Source organism: Chanodichthys erythropterus, chromosome 11, assembly GCF_024489055.1.
Source record: "Chanodichthys erythropterus isolate Z2021 chromosome 11, ASM2448905v1, whole genome shotgun sequence".
NCBI classification, from domain to species: domain Eukaryota; kingdom Metazoa; phylum Chordata; class Actinopteri; order Cypriniformes; family Xenocyprididae; genus Chanodichthys; species Chanodichthys erythropterus.
Window position 1 is genome coordinate 7,888,872 of NC_090231.1, and position 23,104 is coordinate 7,911,975.

The window sequence follows — 23,104 nt, forward strand, 5'->3', positions numbered from 1 at the left end:
ATAAACTTTGTCTAAATGATTTGTGCACTACATAATAGCCATATTGAGTAATTTTTATTTGCATAGTGGTTTTGTCATGCATTAAGCCCCCAGTGAGCAGCCAAAGAAAAAACCTCCATAAGATGTTTAGATGAAGAGGCACACACAAGCACATGTAAACCGATCATCTCATCCTAGTTAGGCTATTGCACAAAATAACCATGAATGAACATCAGAATCAGAAGGTATGTTGATTCAACCGCGGAAAGACATCAATACACCATTTTTCAAGTTCAAGTCCACCGAAGTTAATCTACTAACTCTCCTGTCTGGTTTGTTTTTCGGACAAAACGGCGGATTCTGCGTTATGATTGGTCAAATCACCTGTCAATCAAACTCCCAGCGAAGGGTGAATCAAGGTGGACTAGACTGTAATACAAACAGTTGAGTTTGCCAGGTGCATACAACATTTATGACAGTGTTGGTCAGTCTGTCTGCTTGACAATCCTATTTTGCAGCAGTAAAATTGAAGTGAGATGAACATATCTTTTTAGATAAAACAGATGTTGACATACCCTTTGAGCACATAGTTTGGTAATTGCTATATATTGCAGAATATCACAATAGATTTAAAAATCACAATATTGTATCGTGACATAAGTATTGTGATAATATTGTATCGTGGGGCCTCTGGTGATTCTTTCAAAGAACCAGGCTCGGCTAGAGGAGCCCAAACTGCAATAATTGCACATATGCTAAATATTATTTATTGACATAGTAAGTGTAATAAAACCATGTATTCACTGAATAAATGTATTAAAATGATTTCATCTTTTCAAAGTTCTAGTCTGGAAAATTATAAACTGTAAAGACAATGATTAAATTGTAAGGATAATGACTTGTTTGGATAAATGACTACAGTGAATCATCATACACATTTCACATTTCCATGGACAATATTTGGAGATTAAACATTCTGTTTTTACACTCCACTTAAAAAAATTGTGTTTGGAACAACATGAGGGTGAGTAAATGATCACAGATCTTTCATTTTTGGCTGAACTATTCCTTTAACAATCCATTTGTTTTACATCATCTTGATGTTCATAAGTCTTAATAAAACTCATTCGAATCATTGATACTTTTGGCTGTGGTTAATAATTGCTCACTTCAACTTTCCACAACAACATTTAACCTGATTTTGGGTCACGACACTGATGTGTCCATTCCAAAATTCAATTAATATTTGTGTACAACTTCAGATAAATCTTTCAGTCAGGCCCCTGAAGCTTTGTGAGGGGCCATAATGGTGAAAACGATGTGGTTGACTATAAATAATACCTTCGTGCTGAAGGGGAAACATAAATCACGTACCCAGACCTGCTCAATCTCGTGTGTGTGTGTGTGTGTGTGTGTGTGTGTGTGTGTGTGTGTGTGTGTGTGTGTGTGTGTGTGTTCATGCTTACATGCTTTGTGAGGGCCATCAAATCGATAGGTAAAAGAAAAATGTTTTTTTCTATATAGCAGAGCAACTGAAAAATGATGGTCTTTTAAAAAATGTTTTTGCCTTCAAAGCTCAAAAGACTGAACACTCTTCTCCATGATATGTTTAAGTATCAAGATTGACTAAGATGTTTCTCCTAAATGGGCTTATAATAGAAATAAACAAACACAAATGAGCCAATAGCTGACAAAGTTGCAGATAGCAGCTCAGATCATTTGGTCTTGATGATAAATGTTTCAGTTCATATTGAGATCTTTTTTCAGACTTTGAGAAGCAAGAGAGTTTTTTTCTCTTCATCTGATCTCATCGCGATTGACTCATTCACTGATCAACATTTAGGTCTTATTTTCAGCATAAAGCATTTCCATTTATTTCATTTTTATGGGCTTGTTCTTGTTTGCCGATGTGCTTGCAAGATCTGGCAACACGAATGCGTCAGGCTTATATCGCTTTACCTGTGATTTCTTGCACCGCGCATACAGAGATACAAGAAAATACATATTTTAACATGCATCACAGATGTATCTCTCATCTTGTTCAGTTTAGTTCCATACACACAGCGTATAATTTTTGTAAATGCGGTTGTCACTAGGCTACCTGCATTTTTCAGTAGTTAATTCGGTTGTAGAATGAGGTTGTCACTCTCGTAAATTACTGAACTGTGTGTGTACAGAATAGGATTAAACACTAAAAGGTGAATTGACAACTGAATTTAGCTGCAGTGTGTAAGTGGATAATATTAATATTTTGCAAAAGAATGTAATTATAGTACAAATTAGTGATTAGCGATTTACTTCTGACCCCAACAAATCAAGTTCAATGTTATGGTGAGCAGAACTTGAAGTGAACAGTTCATAAAACAAAGCAAAATGATCATGACTAGATCAAGTTTTATAAAGATACCCTGAAACTAATGCTGTAAAAACAGAAGCTCTGAGGTTCTGTCAACCATCTTTCATGTTTCACAGAGGATAAAAAATAAATCAGGGTCTGGAAATTATATGATTTAATTTTATGTGCACTATTACTTTAAAAGCTGGTGTAATCTAGTAGTAAAAGAACGACTGACCTTGTGGTTAAAGGCTTAAATGGTTTGTGCTTATTTGGGGAAAAATGGGTCAGAGTCGCTCCATTTTAATTCTTTATGCATAAAATATGGATAAATAAAAACAAAATATGGCTGAGTGTTATTTCATGAATATTTATATACTATTATAGTATATTAATATTTTGAATGAGCTTTAATTTTTATTTTTTCACTTTTTTTATTTTAGTTTAATGTTTAGTAATTTTATTGTGCGTTTGTCATTTTTTATAGTTTTTAAATATTATTTATTTAGCTTTAATTTATTTTAGTTTTTGTATTTCAGTCAGTTGCCAAGGCAATATTTCATTAAAGTTTTGTAATATTTATATTTTATATAATTTCAGTCTCATTTCTTTCAATTTTTAATAGTTTAGTATTAGATTTAGTTTTACAATAACAACTGACACTGATCTGATACACTGATCTGATACAATAACACTGATCTGGCTAACCAAAAGGTATTAGATTCAAATTCTGCAAGAGGTGACCCAAGAGCTTTTAACAAGTTCTTTTCCCTGTAACAAATACACTGTAAGTCACTTCAGATAAATGCACCACCTAAATGACAAGTTTCTCATTATCATTTTGGGTAGATTCTGTTCTCTCCAGACACCAAACTGACCAGCCCCTGCCCCAGAGTTCAGCGTGAATGTGCTGTATGCATCAATCAACCGCTCTTCTTGGATCAGCCTTACAAATTTCACACGTTGTTTCCTCCCGGATCAGATCACTCTTTGTGTCTGCTCCCAAACCGGCGTTCCCTCCTCTCAATGTGGATACTTGATCCTCTTCAACCCCGCTCACGACGGGAACGCACGGACATGAAGAATGAAGCAAGGCGTCTGTTTGTGCCGAACCTGAGCTTCCTGGCATGCAAGCGTGGGCAGAATGGATCAACGGACGTACGACTCCGCAGATTACACGGGCCGATTAGAAGTGCTAAGTGCGTTTTGTCAGAATCATATTTCAGTGGAGACAGAGAGGGAATCATTGAGGAAAACCGGCAGCTTTTCCTCACTCCTGCCATCACCACGTGCAACCTGATCCGTCCTACGCATCCAGACAGCTTACATGTGTGTGTGTGTGTGTGTGTGTGTGTGTGTGTGTGTGTGTGTGTGTGTGTGTGTGTGTGTGTGTGTGTGTGTGTGTGTGTGTGTGTGTGTGTGTGTGTGTGTGTGTGTGTGTGTGTGTGTGTGTGTGTGTGTGTGTGTGTGTGTGTGTGTGTGTGTGTGTGTGTGTGTGTGTGTGTGTGTGTGTGTGTGTGTGTGTGTGTGTGTGTGTGTGTGTGTGTGTGCCCGAGAGGGGCATTTGGAGTTTAATGGATTTAAGGTCTGTCCTCCTCCAGGGACGGTTTGGCTTTTGGGGTGGGGTTATTTGAGGAAGTAATGCTCAACTTTTCTCACTTAACTGTTTTGAGCTTTTCAACAGGAAGAGAGAGTGGACAATGGTAATCTTGGGGAGAAGCTAAACTAAATGTTGTGACATGACTAGTACATTTCAGCTGCAAGACGAAGGCTGATTAATTTTAACAGCATTTGAATAATTCATATTGAAACAATTCACTGATTCATTTGAATCATCACGCGGTTGTTTTTGTGAAACTCCCTTTGTGTGAAATATATATTTAGTCATACACTACCATTTAAAGGTTTGGGGTCAGTAAGATTTTTATTTGTTTGTTTTGAAATAAATTAACACTTTCATTCAAAGGATGCATTAAATTAATCAAATGTGACAGTAAAACTTTTATAAAGATGCAAAAGATTTCTATTTTAAATAAATGCTTTTCTCTTGAATTTTCTATTCATCAAAAAATATTGTAAAAAAAAAGTGTGCAGCACAACTGTTTTCAACATTGATAATAACAACCCCAAACTTTTGAACGGTAATGAATACTGCTGTTTTGCACATTATGTTTTTATACTAGGTTTTTCAAAAGTATCAACCTCAGTACCAAGCTGGTACTGAAATGCTAAAAATGTGACAATACCAGCATTTCCCCCTAGCATTTTGAGCACTGTTGAGTTACTCTTCTGAACACTTGTGATTGGCCATTGTGTTCACACGCTCAACAGATATGGCTACAATGACTGTTTACATGGCCACTTTTACATTTACAATTTATGGGAGGCGAGTATTTAAATGAATCACGCAACACGTTTTACTAATGTTTACGCTAGTCAATTTGCTGGTATTTGTGGCATTATTTAACGTCCAAAAAAAAGCATCTTAACCCATTTTGCAACATGGCTGCAATTGTTGCTGCTAGGAGGAGACACTGCAGAGAACAGAGAGCACGTGGTAGAAGGGAGTAAATATTTTCCACTCATATTAATATCTTTGGAATGTCAGAGGAAGATATTATCCGTATATTAGATGTTACAAGTTGCGCCTGTGTTGAACCGCACCTGATGAGCCTCAGCTCTGCTTATTTGTGACCCAACGCTAATTTGCGCTGCTCTTGGTAGATCTTGGTAAATGATTTGACTGCATCTGTGTTCTTTAATTTGCACGTCAACAGTAGATCACGCGTAAAACTTGCCACTCCCATCGTTGCATTTGTGGAATTATTTATACATTTCTGGTCATAATTTGGAGATAATGAGCATAAGAACCGCTGTGCCGTGCTGCTTATTAGGCAGTAAAAAAAAAACAGACGATGAGTGAAAAGCGAATTTTAGAATGACAGGACACTCGTTTATTTAACATACGTCATTATGCAATTTCTACATCATTGCACACGCACAGTACTTTCCAGTTTCGGTTTCAATCCAATCAAGTGTTTACATGCCCTCTCGATTGGATTATTAGGAATAAACCACCCCTTCCAGTACAATCAAAATTTCATTCAAATCAAGCTCTATCGGATCGATAAAGGAGTTTACATGAAGGTTTTTCAGTCCGACTGAGCAGTCAATCCGATTTCTAACAGATTATTTGGTTGCAAGTAAACGTAGCCAGTGATCAACAGCTCAAAAACAAGTTGTAAATAGACACCTTTGATGCTCTTCACCAAGCACTTACACAGATACACACGGGAGCATTTGAAAGCAGGAGTCAATCAGCAGATCCGTCTATCAGCGTATATATAAGGGATCTGCTGATAGATGAGGATTGGTGTGTTTGGATAGTTTTAAAAAGAATGGGATGTGTATAATAGTGACACACATTTTTCCAATCACATTAATGCATAATTTATCCATTTCTTTAATGAAAAACGACTGCTTTGCAATGTCAAAATGTCAGTCACGGAAGAATAACATCAGCTCAATTTTTACTACTTTATGAACACAATTTACTGAAAATCTCGCCGGATGTGGAACAGACTACTTTATCAAAAGGCTAACCTGACTATATTTGAACTATTTTAAATTATGAACAGCATGTAGCTTGGCAGGCTTAGGTTTCGAAGCAGCTTCCCCAACACTGGTGGGAAATGAGAGAGAGGACTCTGGCAGGCCAGCTGAAAGGCCTCCGACAGACATGAGTGCAGAGGAAAGAATTTTCCCCCCAAATCTGGCACTTTTTCGCCTATTGGTCCATCGCCTGACTGACTGACTGACTGACTCGCATACACCAGGTGCTGGGGGAAACAGAATTGCTAATGCACCTGGAGCTTTTTTTACAGCAGAGACAAGATCGCTGGAGTCCAACCACAACATAAAAATGCACCCATACATCAAGACCCTTGCATACCCATTCTTTCGTTTTCAATTCCCGTTTTTTCCCTATAAGAAGTGATTTTGGTTACTTAAATTCCCAGATACTGGCATATGGAAAAAATCTACTTGTCAAGCTTGCCGGTGGTCTTCTCATCTTCGGGTTATGTAATATTCATAGTGCACAAAGTCAAAGCAAAAAAAAAAAGTGGACTTGAACAATGTTGAACCAAGCAAAAAGTTCAAGGGGACTTTAAGTCTGGATCGAATGTAATCAGCCGCGAACTAGGGAAACGTACAACTGGAAATTCCATAAATTGTTTTGGTTGGCCCATAAGATTGTATATATCCACACACATGGATACACAAACCCGGATTTTTGGATAATTGCATCTTCATTTCAAAGGGTAAACTACAAATCCAATAATGCAATATGCTTAGACAAAACTTCCTGCCCCGGAATATGAAAACCTGCAGACGCTTGAAACGTTCAGAGCCTCTGAGGGAACAGAAGAGGCCGTTTTCAAATATGCGAATTCCTTTCGGCAAGAAAAATCCATAATCCTGGCAAAGAAACACCCAAGGGGCTGGAAAAAATGTACGGCATTATTAATGTACGCGAGCAGGCCAACAGAATACTTGCTTTCTTACTGGTAGTATTTCAACAGCAAAGCAGCACGTTCCAACAGGAGTTTACCACCATTTACCAGTGCGATAAAGGCATTAAAGAGCAAAACAGCTGAGCTTTCTCTCTCCCACCATCTTTCAACGCTGTTATGAAGATGAAGACATCAAAGAGTTACATGGAGTCATAAAGGTTTCTATGAAACACTTGATTTACAGACTTGACAACTCTTGAATCTTAAGCGGTCCTGGAGGGAAGAGGAAGATGGGAGACACATGAGTATCTGAGCGTGAGATTATGATAACAGACTCCTAGAGTACAGTGGTTCACAACTGGTGGGTCGTGACCCAAAAGAGGTTTACAGGTTTGTTTCTTCAGAGCAATGCTAAATGCAACTGAACATATAATCATGCATAGTTAGGAGAGTGAAATAAATCCACTGTTCAAAAAAGAAGTGAAAATGCTTCATTCATCTTTTGATGTTGATGTGAAATTATGTATGTCGAATAAAAAAGGTACAGTATTTCATCTGTCACTTGTAAGAAGCTACCCACATTTGACAGTATAGATTATGATTGTATGACAAACAATTTTGGAACTGCGTTCAGTCGCCACTTCATATTCAACCTAAAACCTGTGTGCTGTAAATCCACTTGAGAACCACTAGTAGTGCTGTCAAAAGTACCGACTTCAGTATGAAGTCGGTACTGAAACTTTTAAAATCTGACGATACCAGCATTTCCCCCTAGCATTTTGAGCTTCTCAAACACCTCTGATTGGCCATTGTGTTTACGCACTCAACACAAAACATGTTGTAAAGCACTTAAACAGATACACACGGGAGCGTTTGAAAGCAGGCGTCTATCAGCAGATCAGTCTGTCAGCGGATATATTAGGAACAACATGTTTTTGAAGCACTGATCATTGTAGCCAATCACAGACATATCTGTTGAGCATGTGAACACAATGGCCAATCAGAGGTGTTTAAGAATCTACTCAACAGTGCTCAAAATACTAGGGGGAAATACTGGTATCGTCACACCTCTGATTGGCCATTGTGCTCACATGCTCAACAGATATGTCTGTGATTGGCTACAATGATTAACACTTCAAAAACATGCTGTAAATAGACATCTTTGACGCTCTTTGCCAAGCGCTTACACAGATACACACGGGAGCATTTGAAAGCAGGCATCTATCATCAGATCCCTTATATATACGCTGATAGACGCCTGCTTTCAAATGCTCCCATGTGTATCTGTGTAAGCACTCAGTGAAGAGTCTACTTACAACATGTTTTTGAGGCACTGATCATTGAAGCCAATCACAGACATATCTGTTGAGCGTGTGAACACAATGGCCAATCAGAGGTGTGAAAATCTGCATCTCATTTTTAAAATTTCAGTACCGACTGAAGTCGGCACTTTTGACAACACTAACCACTAGTGTAGCATACAGAAAAATGTAAAAGTCACGGGATGAAAAAGAGGTTAAATAGATTTAGGGCACAGCGGTGTAACTGACTGCATAAATTGACCACTTTTCCCTCTTGCACCCACAATTTGACAAAATTAAATCCCTGAAGAGCTACGAACTGAACTAAAGTGACCTCTAAATCAATGGGGCTTGCCACACTTGACATGGTTAAGCCCACCACATTTCAGCATAGATATGTCTCACCTTGGATGGTTTGGCAGAATTTCGGGCTGCTGTCTGCAGCAGTAGCAGGTCCATCCGATGAAGAATGTATTTCCCGGATCACTCGGTGTTCCCAGCCAGAGAAGGAATTCGCGGCCTGGCCCACTGGCGAGATGAACAGTCTTTCCTCTTTAGTTTGAACTAGGCCAGTCTGCAAGAAAACACATGAGGTGGAACAATCAATAACAGCACATGAGAAAGCCTTTATCTGGATAGAATTTGTAACTTTGGAAGCAATCTGTGAATGTTCAGAATGTTCAGAAATTGTCCTGTAAGATATTAAAAAAGATGCAAGTCATGTTTGTCAAAAGCAAAAAAAGTAATAAAGAATGATATATTTAAAGAATTCTTATTACTCTATGTAGAATATAATGACTATTACATTGATTGCATTGAAATATTTCACAATTTTACATTTAATTTATATTATTAATATTTTTATTTATAAAAGTGGCAAGTATATAGATTACAGTATATTCAAATATTTAGCAACAAATCATTTTTATTACTTTTATTTACTTTAACAAGCAGATTCTGCAGATACTGAAAACAACAAATAGATATGCATTCATGTAGATATACAAGAAACTGACTGCACTACCTGAAAAAACAGCTCATATTTCATCAGCTTTACTTGCAAAATGACACGTCAGATTGAAGGACTTTAAATGGATTTGATTTGGATAAAAAAAAAAATTTGTTTTTTTTAATCTCAAAAAAAGCTCATTAAATCACTATAAAATTAGAAAAAGACAAATTTAAGTCATATGGACTACTTTTATGGTGTTTTTGATCGCTATGAACTGCTCATTTAAAGGTGCTAAAGAGGATGTTTGGTTTTATACATTTTTGCAATATTACTTGAAACTGTCTTTACTAACTGATAAAAGACTATTTATTAGGTGCACTGAAAGGAATAATATTAATATACATCATCTGTGCACGAGGTAGGGCCTTAAAAACATCAGCCAATCGTTTACGTGATCATCGCATAAACGATTGGCCCTCTGGCTTGTCAATCACTGCCATGACGTTCCTTGTGAGAGACGAGCGCGGCTGCGCGCTCCAGTAACTTTCCACACTCCACAGGCGCCGCATGCGATGTTTTTGTCAGGAGACAGGAGTAACAACTGCAGATTATGAGTAACCTGCGGTGAGTCCGACATAATGAATCCACTAACACGATACAGCGAATGCCGGTGGTAAACACTCGTGTTCCAATACTCGTGGCACGAGTTTTGGGAGGCGTTCCCTTGAAAGGAGGGGGGTTGTGCTTACGCATGAGCTCATTTCAAAGTCTTTGGTTTCTCAGTCGACGAAAAGATCCTCTTTATCACCTTTAATGATATAACTTTAATTTTAGGTGAACTATATCTTTAAGATTGCATAGAGTATCACAGATGATGTGACCCCTTCAGGAGGTTTTCTGTGACAGCAAACCCAGGATCATTCATCACAAGCCCCTCTGAGGATCTCACATATACGAAGCCTTGTTTCCCCTCCATCTGACCATGACACCCCTCGTGGCTTCAAGGGCACAAAGATGTGAAATGTGAGAATAATTTATCTCCTTTTGCCAAGGCCCAAATCTACAGAGTCAGCATCAAATCCGCTGATAGCGTTCAGTCAAGCAGGATAGTCCAGATTGACACTGCATCCATGCAGCACAACGGAGGTTTTGCTGGAGAAAAGAGTGGAAAATGCACATTGATGGAGGTGAGGGAGATGTGCATAAAGCCCCAGGCGGGTGGAGGAGGAGGAGAACATGGGAGTGCTGACAGGAAGTTGCCCACAGAGGCTGTAAAACACACGCTTTCATCACAACATGTACAGACAAACCCCTCTTGTACCAGGTTAAACAAAGTACAGTTGCATATGGCTACACTCTGAGGAGAGATAGAGCCATAAAAAAAGGTCTGAAATGACATTAACAGGCAGGAAGACCTTGTTTTGGTCCTCTTGAAATTCAACATTGTTTAAACAAGCTTACTAAGTAGAAGTTAGTAAAAGTAGACTCTGCGCTGGTCTAAAGGTCTCTTTTTAAAACCTAGTGAGCTCCCTATGGAGACAACAACCTTCTAAGATTCCTTCTTTTGCACAAAAGCAACAGTTGCATCATATGCATTCTTCACCTATTAAGGGAATCCCATAATGCATTGCAACAGTGGAAAAAGTTAATCCAAAATGGTAATTATAACTATGAATATACTTAAAGGGTTATTAGTTAAATTAAGTCAAATTAAGATATTTTAGTTGAAATCCGATGGCTCCATGAGGCCTGCATAGCCAGTAATGACATTTCCTCTCTCAAGATCCATAAAGGTACTAAAAACATATTTAAATCGGTTCATGTGAGTACAGTGGTTCAATATTAATATTATAAAGCGATGAGAATATTTTTGGAGCGCCAACAAATAACAAAATAACGACTTATTTAGTGATGGCCGATTTCAAAACACTGCTTCAGGAAGATTCGGAGCACAAATTAATCAGTGTGTCGAATCATGATTCGGATCACATGTCAAACTGCCAACGGCTGAAATCATGTGACTTTGGCGCTCCAAACAGCTGATTCGACACACTGATTCATTTATGCTCTGAAGCTTCATGAAACAGTGTTTTGAAATCGGCCATCACTAAATTAATAAAGTCGTTATTTTGTTTTTTTGGCGCTCCAAAATATTCTCGTCGCTTTATAATATTGATATTGAACCACTGTCTCACATGAACTGATTTAAATATGTTTTTAGTACCTTTATGGATCTTGAGAGAGGAAGTGTCATTGCTCCCTATGGAGGCCTCAAGGAGCAATCGGATTACTAAAATATCTTAATTTGTGTTCCGAAGATAAATGAAGGTCTTAAGGGTGTGGAACGGCATGAGGTGGAGTAATAAATGACAGAATTTAAATTTTTGGGTGAACTAACCCTTTAATTCAATTAAAGGCACAATATGTAATTTTCGCTACTAGAGGTCGCTTATTCAGAACAAAGGCATAGCTTGATGAAGCCGTGAATGAGCGTGGATTCATGGGAGTTGTCATCTTCACCTCCACAGCCGATGGAAAGCAATCCAACGGGCAGAAATCATGCTCGTGGATGAGCTAATGTATTAAAGTTTTATTAATGTTATTGTTGTATGAAGCAGTGCGAGCCAAGAGCTGTGGGAGCGGAACAAGGATGCTGGAGCGATATGAAGTGATAACATAGATATGACATCATTGACAGGTGCATGACGTCACCGTTTTCACAAATTTGTGTTTTCATAGTCGACACCAAGACAATAATGGTACTTTGGAACCTGTTTTCGAAAGTTTTCATTTTCAGACCCCAAAATGCTGTTGTCTTCTAAATGAACAGCCAAAACTCATAAAACGTTTTCAGCTTTTAGTCAGACAAGGTGTTGTGTAAGCGACTCTAAAAATAGCACAAAAAAAAAAAAATCGGACAATGTTACCATCATTAACCAGAAAATTGCACTTGATTTTCTTTCCCCTTTACCTCTGTAAAAAGTAGTATTTAAAAGCGCAGCGCTGATTTGTGTACAGCGGTAACCAAAGAAATGCTAAATCACTGCTGTTCCATAAGCGCCACCTACTGTCAGAGAGTGAATTTGCACTTTCATTCAGTCTGTCTGTTTTTGTTTTGTGCAGGTGTGTCTTATGTAGCATAATTTCACAAATCTTAAGTCAGATCATTCTGTTTTTACTTTAAATCCTATAGTTAAATCTAATTAAATAAGAACAACTGCTCTTGCTACATGTGAGCAGCATCTTTGTTTGTATTGTAATTAAAATGCAGCGGTGCCTCTAGATGGCTACAGATATTTTTGCTTTAAGACCAGTTTAGCCTGTTATAGAGCAAATAAACAACAAATAAATGTGCTTAATTAGGAGGGCATACACTACCATTCAGAAGTTTGGGGTTGGTAAGATTTCTTCATGTAAAAGTATGTAAAAAAAAAAAAAAGTGGCTCAAAAATCAGGCATCATTTCCACCATCAAAATTGTATTTCCTCATGCTGAGCAAATCTGCAAGAGAGAACCGTCCACGTCACTGACAGCTGTCAGACGGGGCTAGTTAAAACACACAGCTGATCTTCGACTCATCTGCACAACCGTTAAGAGCTTCACATCTGCTCGCCGTCAGTCTCACTTTAGGTCTCAAAAATGTCTTACCCTCCTCATCACATGTGCGTAGAACATTTACAATAACAATGAGCTCATTTTCCATATAGAATAAAGAGGGATGGGACTAGTTGTCCGTTAACCGTACAGTCAATTAGTGACGTTTATCAATAAGGTTGCTCAGGACACATCAAAGACCACAAACCATGGCCAATCAGATGACTGAAAAAACCTGCAATCTTACCAATCAGATTAACTGACAGCTTGTGATAATAGAGTCCCCCTTTGCGGCGTTTGATTGATGGCATTTATGATGGCCCTTCAAAGGAAGTTTGAAGGATGGAATGATTGTAATGGGACCAAAGTCAGGGAAAGTCTTTCTCAAACAAACAGCTTCTCTCTCATGGGTGGGCCTGGAATGCTCACAACCACAAGAAGTCAAATAACCACCACATATTCAAAGTGTGGTCGGGTGAATCTCATGAAAACATGTCAATGTCACATTTCAGATAAATAATAAGAAATTGATTTATGCATAAAGAAAAAAAACATGTTTTTAGGACCATTAAGCATTACATGCATAGTGACATTATTTTCATGACATTTGAGCACATACTTATCTCTTCTTCTAATATGTATAACTACATTACGATTACATTACTACATGCTTCTCTACTCACTGGTTGTGTTAAAAACAGGTTTCACGTAAAAAAGTTTGGAGTCGGCAAGACTTTTTAATGTTTTTGGGGAAAAAAGTCTCTTTTGCATACCAAGAATGTGTATATTTCTGTCAAAAATACAGTAAAAACTGTAATATTGTGAACTATTATTATTATTTATTTAAATTATCTATTTGAATATAATATTAGATTTTAAAATGTTATTTATCCCTGTGATCAAAGATGAATTTTCAGTATCAATACTCCAGTCTTCAGCATCACATGATCCTTCAGAAATCATTCTAATATGCTGATTTGATGCTCAAGAAACATTTCTTGTTATTATCAATGTGGAAAACGGTTATTTTCATGATTGATTTTTTTCATGATTTTTTGATGAATCGAGAGTTTAAAAGAATAGTAAAATAGAAATCTTTTGTAACATTACAAATATATTTACGGTCAGTTTTGATCCATTTTTTTGCGTCCTTGCTGAATAAAAGTATTAATTTCTTTCAAAACAAAAAATAAAAATCGTACTAAACTCAAACTTTTTAAAAAAGTTAGACATCAAGAAAATGTTAAACTTAATAAATGAAAAAAATAAATAACAATAATGAGAATGTGAGGTTTTTGCATTATGGTAATGAGAATTGGGGGGGGGGGTGATGCTCAATATTCATGAAAATAATGTCTCAATGCAAAAAAAATCTGAGTTCTTGTTACTATTTGTGATTTTAGGGTGAAATACGTCACAAACGTATTCTTGACAGTTTTCATGCATGATTTTTCATTCATGCCTTTACAGCATTGACAATCTCCCAACAACTCCACTCACCAGTCCACCACAAGCGTCGAATGAGGCGAAAGAATCAGTGTGATTGAGAACGGCTCCGGTATAGAAACACCGCCGAACCCTTAGAACAGGCTCATGCTGAACGCTGCCCTCCTCGCTCCTCTCCTCCATCACAAACCCCTCGGCGAGGAAAGAGTCGTCTCTCTGGAGCTGCAAGTACAGTTCCTTTCCAAAAGCAGGCAGCCGTAGAAACAGGTGGTCCTCCTGCTGATGGTCCGAACGTTGTCTGCGACCTCTGCTCCACCTGTAGGCTCCCTGGAGCAGGTGCACCTCGTCTGGCCGCAGCTCCTGCGGAACGACCACATCTGTCTCGTACATGGCAGATTGCGCTAGGAGACATGCAACACGTTGTTATTTGAAAAGCACTGCAAAGTGGATAGTCACGTAATGGGGTCCCAAAAAAAAAAAAAAAAAACCATTTCCATGACTTTTCCATGACCTTCCCACCCGATTACTGGATAAGGATTCGCAAAACCATTTTCCAAAGATTATACTCAATTTCATGCAATTAAATATTTTAGTGCTGAGCTTAACCAGAAACATTTGCATTCACTATCGTCATTTCTATGACCTAAAAAACACCATTTTAAAATCCCCTGGCATTTCTAAGTTTTGTGGGAACCCTTTAAGGAAAAAACATCGTCTAGTTTTATAAGTTACAGTTTAGTTTACAAGTCTGTCTGCAGTTAGTAAAGAAGGATACACGTAAGGGGGAATAAAGTTGTTAAAACAATAAACGTGGAAATAGAGGGTACAGAAGAGTTCATAAAATGAAGCTGACGAGGTAAAGGAGCGCACAGACTCACACTTAAAACCTAGCAGGCTGTCTACCTAGACATCATGCAGATGCTTGAGCTCACGTGCCTTTGTGATGTAACATACTCTCTTTGCCAAGAGAGTTTTTGTGCCCATATTGCCTAAAAATGCTTTCTAGGAAAGCAGCTCACTACAGTGCAGAATCTGGCTGCCTACCTAGACAGTATTTTTGAGCATCATACAATTGCATGAGCTCACATGCAACCTCAGGCAAGAGATAATGCCTGAAATTATTTTGAAACGGCATCTAAAATACTACAAAAACTGCCTAAATGAGAATGTGACTTGTGTACTCTAGTAAGTGGACTATCTCGATAACATTTTTGGGCATCATGCATTTGCATGAGCACTCTAAATGTCTAAAATGTGCCTAAAATACCCCTAAATAACTCTTTAGTTGACCGCAGAGAATGAGACTTCAGTACTCTAGTAAGTGGACTATCTAGACAGCATTTTTTGGGGGCATCATGCACTTGCATGAGCACTCTAAACATCTAAAATGTGCCTAAAATACCCCTAATTAACTGTTTAGTTGACTACAGAGAATGAGACTTCTGTACTCTAGTAAGCGGACTATCTAGACAGCATTTTTTGGGGGCATCATGCACTTGCATGAGCACTCTAAACATCTAAAATGTGCCTAAAATACCCCTAAATAACTGTTTAGTTGACTACAGAGAATGAGACTTCTGTACTCTAGTAAGCGGACTATCTAGACAGCATTTTTTGGGGGGCATCATGCACTTGCATGAGCACTTTAAACATCTAAAATGTGCCTAAAATACCCCTAATTAACTGTTTAGTTGACCACAGAGAATGAGACTTCTGTACTCTAGTAAGTGGACTATCTAGACAGCATTTTTGGCATCATACCGTTGCATGAGCTCACATGCACTCTCAGCACTCTGTGATGTAACATGCACTCTGCCAAAAGCGCGCACGTGACGTCACATAATTTCTTTCCGCTCAGGAAGCCCAGAAAAGCTGTCTAGGTAGGTAACTCACTAGTTTTTGAGACACACCCAACATCTTGAAACGTAAGCCCTATATCTGGCTCTTAAATAAACAATTTCATCTTAAATGGAACAACATGGCTGAAACCTTATTGTAAGCAGTTTGCAGTTTAAAATGATATAAACAAGTCGTTGTTAGTACTACACGTTAAATGATCCAGACGAAAAATTACCATGGTAACCGCAGTTTCTGCCGTTATCTTGACTAACGTTACTGCAAAATAATATTGAGTAAATACGGTAATAGTGCAGAAGTTTTCAGGACATTTCTGTCATTTTTTTCTTTTCTTTTCTTGTCTAGCACCTACATCGGTACCTTACATATGCCTGAAACTGGTAACCATGGTGAATTTCTGTCAGGAGTATCGCAGGTGCTGCAGTCTTACCTGATATTGCCTTCAGTCCAATGCAAAAGAGAATTAAAGACAAGGAAAGCAGTGGAGTGTCATTGCCGTGCATTGTTATTAGTAATATATCGTAGAGAAACAGTCTGTGTGAAGAGGGTAGGCAGTGTGCGCTGGCGGAACAGCAACAGCGGACTGACGCGAAGTTTCAGAAAGTTTAATTACAGCAGACGGGGAACTCAACTTCAGGCAAAAGCTACGCCTCCGAACACACACGCCCCGCCCAACTGCGTTTGGATTGGTCAGTGAGAACTATGTAAATAGATCCCTGCAGCGTCATTGGCTATCGGCTCTGTCAGTCTGAAAAGAGGGCCGGAACGGTGCACGCGGTCCCACACATCTGAGAGAAAAGCAAATCAGCCTTTAGCAAGTTAGTCAGGTACACTCTGGCATTTATTAGGAAGCCTGTTAGGTTAATAAAAGGTATTAAAATTAAATTTGCCATTCTCTGCTGAGCAAAAACATTTTAATCCAGCCTAGGATGATTTTTTTTCTCTCTTAGCTGGTCTCCCAACGTGGCCAAAATGATGTTCAAATGAAACTTGACCAGCTGGCAAGCTCACAAAACTCCTAAAATCAACCAACCAAATGGCTGGGAGACAAGCAAACCAGAAGGTGGTTTGCTGGTCTAGGTTTTAGATGGGTTTGGGGTTCTTGTCAGCATTTCAGCCAGGCCAGGAGACCAGCAAAATCATTTTAATTCAACTAAGGCCAGCAAAACCACCTTAAACTGGTCTTTTCAGCAGGACAGTGCCTAAATTGATTGCGTACTCCACCATTTACATAGTCATAGACCATAGTAAACTTGATTGTAAATCGTTAAAGCCTATTGTAGATGCAACAACTTGTCAAAGTAAGAATAAGTATTAAAAATGAATATGAAATATTATTAATTATCTTTAAATAACTTTTTATACTCTAAATAAATAACCCCAGCCACACTGAACCTTAAAAGTGCAAGTTGTGTGAAACCTTGCAAGTCAAAATAACGACACATAAAAGAGTGTCTGCACAGGGTCATTTGAAGTATATTGCAGTATATTAAAAGAACAACTTCAACCACATTTCACTGCATAATCAAAATCAAATGTATAAATAACGCCCTGACAAACTGACTAATAAAAAATGAAAAAAAAAAATCTGTCTCTTTGTTTTAAAGACATTCTTTGTCATCAGATAAGTTACTGTGAATCCTTATATAACAGGATCTCTGTGGCGTATGCTGGCATTGCCTGTAATTGTGCTTCATCAGTTTTAGAAGCAACAGATGTGATGTATTATTACAAATGCGGAGCATATGCAGACCTGGATAACATTATGAGAGAGTATCGATTTAAGTACTGGATGGGATTATTATATATTGAGCTGAAAATTGTCGTTTTGAATGTTAGTTATTTAGTTGTCCACACAGATAAAGCAGTGCTATTGTAGAGTGGGACAAATCTTTCCTATAAATAGCCCATATACAGTAATTAAAGGCCCAAAACTATGTGAGGTATGTGCAAGTCATGTGATTGAACACAAAAATGCGTTTGGCGTTTTGCATGTGTGATTTTTTTACAATACGCCTTGTTTTAATATTCAGCAAGAAAAAATAAAACAAAACATTATTTAAATGTCCTATATTATAAATAATTTACAGTGCATAAGGCTGTTTGTGATGCAACATTATGCACTAAACCGTTTGAGAAGTTATACTACGATTAAAACAATCAATAAAACATTTTTTTGAGTGTGTTGCTATCCAGGATGTCTTCTAGGTGTATGCTTGCCTTAGAATACATCACTAATTAGTATCTCATATCCAAAACAGGAGAAAGGCCTTGTGTGGTCTAGAGATAGAGCTAAACAAAAGTTTTGTAAGACAAATTTACTCTACATTAATTTTGTGGATTCTCTTCTCAATAGAAAAACTCATATACCAGCAGGCCGTACCCTGAGAACGGAGCTCTTGTGAGTGGATAAAGTTCATTAGAGTAGGTCAGCAGAGGCTTTAATCCTATTTCAAGTGCTTTGATTTCTCATTCCTCTTCGCCAAAGTACCACAGAAGAATTACTGCTGCTTCCTGTGGATTGTGGGGCCGCTGGCACAAGTGGCCCTTAATGAGCAATGGCCATGGCAAAATGATCTAGGCTGGATACAGTGGTGATATCTGGATATCTGAGCACAGAGTGCAAAATTTATCACAAAATAAGTCTGCTGATTGTAGTTTGAAAATGCAGTGTACAAGCAGTTATAATGCCCTAAAATTCATAATCACTGAACCACCCAGAACACCTCAGCAACTATTCAAAAAACTTGGGTACAATTCCATAGAAAGTTAATTGCATGCCTCACAGTTTGAGGTTCATGTCCATAAACGGTTTAGGATGAGCTATGTGCCAAATGTTAATACTCTGGGTTTGATCAAATCATTAAACCTGAGTAAGAACAACACTACTGGTGATGTTTACTTTAGCAAACACTACTACTGATAATCATGTTATTTAAAGCAAGTAGCCCAGTAGCCCAAGTAGCCCAGATGCTTAGTCATCCCTGGAAAACACTTTACAAGACAGCAATTCCTTATGAACACAAGCACAATAATGAAAGCAAGTATTTGCTGCGCTGTAGAACACAGGTTGTGTGGTTATTGCAAAGGTCAAGAGTGTGGTCAACTGCTCCCCCTAGTAGTGAATAGAGGCAGTACACTAAACACAGATAACTTGTTTAGTCTGAGTGAATTTACAGTTTGTACTGTTTCATTATGCCATTAAGCTGCTTGAGTGCCATTTACACACACTGACTTTAAAGGGACAGTTCACAAAAAAAATTAAATTCATTTCTGTTTACTCAGTGATGTTGCTTGAAATTTGAAAAAAAAAAAAAAAAAGATTTAATAGTTAGGAAAGAAGATAGGAAGGTTTAACCACTTCTTTGTATAGCAAACTAGCAACTTTGTATTGCATTTTATGTAAAACCTATATCTATAATAAAACATTAAAATGGAATTGATTGTAATATATCTTACGGAAGAGGATTAGGACCAAGTAATAATAAAAAAAAAACTTGTTGAATTTCGAGAAAAAAATTTAGATAAAATGTTGAGAATAAACTTGTTAAGTTATGAGTAAAAACTCGTAAAATTTCGAGAAAAAAGTCGAAATAAAATGTTGAGAATAAACTCATTAAATTACGAGAAAAAAAGTTGTTAAATTAACCCCCCCACAGGTGGGACGTTTGCCATTACATATTTAAAACAGTAATATTCTATACTAAACCTAAACTAATCTTGACAAACTATATATCATTTGAAAGCTTAGTGACTGATTTTCAAAGTAAATTACAGAGGAGCAGTAATTTATCAATTTGCAACAAGCATATTTTCATACTCATAAGGCATGTTCAGACCTTTATTTTGAAATAGCGATGAACATGAAAAATCATCAAAGATTGGTTGAAACATGTTTGTTTTCATGCCAAGAGTTCAAAAGATAACATCCATTGATTTTTTTGATAAAAAAAGTTCTGAAAATGTTTTTAATAGAAAAAAAAACGGCGATCTATAACCAACATACATGTTATTTTTATGTTTATTAGAGGCTGAATTCATATCAAATTCTGCCAAACTTCCCATACTACTTCTATATAGGATGTCTGCTTCAAAAATTGTATGAAAATAATGGAAATATATGGTTCAGATCACTCAAACCATATATGGAAATGGAGGCGCCTTTATATGGTCAGTAATGGAGCTTGGTTGTCATCTAGTGAAAAAGTGTGGTACTGCGCCCAAACAAAATCTTACTGAAAGCTCATTTTTTGAGATATCAACCTGAAATTTGGAACACAACTTGTTCAGATTTTTGGCTTTGATTTCCTGGCAGCTTTAGAGTAAAACTTGTTTTGTAAAATATATATTTTATATAAAATATAAAATATTATATTTTTTCATTTTATATTTTCATAAACTTAAACTTCTATAACTTTTTTTCTTTTTCACTCACATAAGTTATTTTAAGTCTACAATAATCTGCCAAATTTCATCTTTACAACAAGACCAGCCTTATGTCTATACTCAAAAGTATTCTTGAATTACAACCATTTAAGTTTGGATAGTGCATTTTCTTGTCTAAAAAAAAAAAAAGTGGGGGTGACAGTTAAAGAGAACAAATTCTTTATATTATGAGAAAAAACTAGTTAAATTTCAAGAAAAAAGTCGAGATAAAATGTTGAGAATAAACTCATTAAATTTTGAGAAAAAAGTCAAGATAAAATGTTGAGAATAGTCATTAAATTACGAGAAAAAAAAATTGTTAAATTACGAGAACAAATTCCTTAAATTATGAGAAAAAACTCGTTAAATTTCAAGAAAAAAGTCGAGATAAACGTTAAGAATAAAGTCGTTAAATTACGAGAAAAAACTTGTTAAATTTCAAGAACAAATTTGTTAAATTACGAAATTGTTCTCATAATTCAATGACTTTATTCTCATAATTTAATGAGTTTATTCTCAACATTTTATTTCGACTTTTTTCTCAAAATTTAACGAATTTGTTCTCGTAATTTAACAACTTTTTTCTCATAATTTAATTTCTCAAGTTTATTCTCAACATTTTATTTAGACTTTTTTCTCGAAATTTAACAACTTTAATCTCAAGATGGTTTTGTTTTTTTATTATTGCTTGGCCCTATAATCCTCTTCCGTAATATCTGAATACCTGTTTTGAGCAACAATTTTTTTTTTTTCAAGGGGAAATACTCATTTCACCCAAAAGTCCAGATATTTCCAACTGGGGGTCTGTAGAACATATGAAACATATAGGGGAGAAAAAAACATGACTTTTCTATCTATTTAAATGAAAATTAACTAAATATCCAATAAGCATTATAAAATTGTATACAGAAATATTAGATCAAAAACATCTTTATTACAATAAAATTACAATTAAACATTTAAAAAATATAATCTTCAATGAAGCCTTCACATTTTCAGCGCATAAAACAGTAAATGCACTACATAAATTCTCAAAACCATCTCTGCTGATCTGTGGGTCTTTGCATCACCCCAGAAAAACAAAAATGATTTGTCATACTTTTTTTTTTTAGCAAAGGCCTGACTTCATTCACCACGATTCATTCTTTGTCATTCTCTCATACACATATCGAGTAAATAGCCTAAAACACTTGCCAAATCAGTCACTCACACATGTGAGTATTCAACCAGTTTATAAAATGTCAATAAGACTTATTAAACAATCTCATAGTTATCACATACAGCATTCTTCAGATATACTTAGGTAGTTTTATATCACATACATATTATCTTATGAAATTGTGTCTACGCTAAACACGAGCAGAGCATCAGAACTTTTTATATTTCAACTTCTGTCATAGTTTTAGATAGATAGATAGATAGATAGATAGATAGATAGATAGATAGATAGATAGATAGATAGATAGATAGATAGATAGATAGATAGATAGATAGATAGATAGATAGATAGATAGATAGATAGATAGATAGATAGATAGATAGATAGATAGATAGATAGATAGATAGATAGATAGATAGATTCTTCAACCCTTATTAAAATTAACCATGATTTTACTAGAAATAAAACCAAAAAACATGATAATAGTTAAGATTAACCATGGTATTTGTGGTAAAACTGTGGTTATACAAGTGGAAATCAATCTGCCAAAAAAAACAATAATAAAACCATGGTTCATTTTCATAAGGGAATTGTGAGATTTGCTCATCCCTAGTTTGAAGATAATCTTCTGGAGCAAGTAAAAAGGTTAAAACATGTTTTGACACCTCTAAAACTAGCAATTTTAAAAATAACACTTCTGGTTTTGTGGCACACACATCTGAAGGTGACTATTGAACCTCTGACTGACTGAAAGTCCTTCATTTTCAGTGACAGCTGGTGATTTGAGTTGAGCAGAGTGCCATGCGGCGACTGCCAATGGGAGTGCAGATTCAGAGTACACATAGAAATGCATACAAGAAAGCAGCAGTGCAGAGACTCAGGGCCTCCAGCCATCAAAAGTTTATGCAGTGTGAACACCATCAAGCCACAATGTTGGACACATCCGATGTAGAAACTCTATTGTTAGAGACCCAGCTCCAGAGGTTAAAGTGATACAAGGCTACATGTTCTTCTTCAAAATCACTTGCAAGAAATGCAGACTTGAGATTTCATTTCAGTTCTTCATAGACACTCCAATGGACAGCAGAGGTTTATGTAAACCTCAGCAGCACGGTGGTTGAAGCCCCGATGGATGATGCCAGACAGCGAGGGCAGCCAGTGTGACGTGATCTTTGAGCTTCAAAAACAATGAGGAGTCTATTAAATCTTACGAGGAGTTTCTTTTTCTTTTTGCAGTGTTCTTTCATAATTACCCATGTGATCCTGTGCCACAATAAAAAAGTTCTTAGTTGAAAGGGGAGGAAAAAGGTTTAAAGCAGCCAAGACACACAGGGCCTCGCCTCCAGTGAAGCCGTGTGGAGAAAATAAACGTGTTTTCGGTGTTATTAGAAGATGCAATTTGTTTTGACAGGTCTCTGGCATATTCTGTGTGGAAATAAATCAAAAGTATGTTTTTGGCTCTTTGCATCCCTGAGGGCAGTTCAAAGTCCTTCACAGTGTAAGGAAAGATGTGTCAGTGTCAGTGATGATTAGCTCCGCCTC

General features: G+C 36.9%; 2 protein-coding genes across 4 annotated transcripts in view; both read right to left on the bottom strand.

Moving 5' to 3' along the window:
* adamts17 (ADAM metallopeptidase with thrombospondin type 1 motif, 17) overlaps positions 1 to 16,535 on the bottom strand; it is a 161,950-nt gene extending 145,415 nt beyond the window's left edge. The window contains exons 1-3 of the mRNA XM_067400968.1: positions 16,409 to 16,535; positions 14,176 to 14,522; positions 8,535 to 8,703 (exon numbers count right to left, since the gene is read on the bottom strand). Of these exons, the coding sequence (XP_067257069.1) occupies positions 8,535 to 8,703; positions 14,176 to 14,522; positions 16,409 to 16,481 (589 nt within the window). The 5' untranslated portion in view covers positions 16,482 to 16,535. The remainder of the gene's footprint in view (positions 1 to 8,534; positions 8,704 to 14,175; positions 14,523 to 16,408) is intronic.
* Positions 16,536 to 21,368: 4,833 nt separating this feature from the next.
* The window catches only part of cers3a (ceramide synthase 3a), a 34,227-nt gene continuing 32,491 nt past the window's right edge, over positions 21,369 to 23,104 (bottom strand). Inside the window, exon 12 of one of the 3 annotated variants that reach the window (XM_067401369.1) lies at positions 21,369 to 23,104. This exon is cut by the window's right edge and continues 109 nt beyond it. In XM_067401369.1, the coding sequence (XP_067257470.1) occupies positions 23,082 to 23,104 (23 nt within the window). In that variant the 3' untranslated portion in view covers positions 21,369 to 23,081. The other 2 variants (XM_067401371.1, XR_010896470.1) reach the window with 2 other exon arrangements.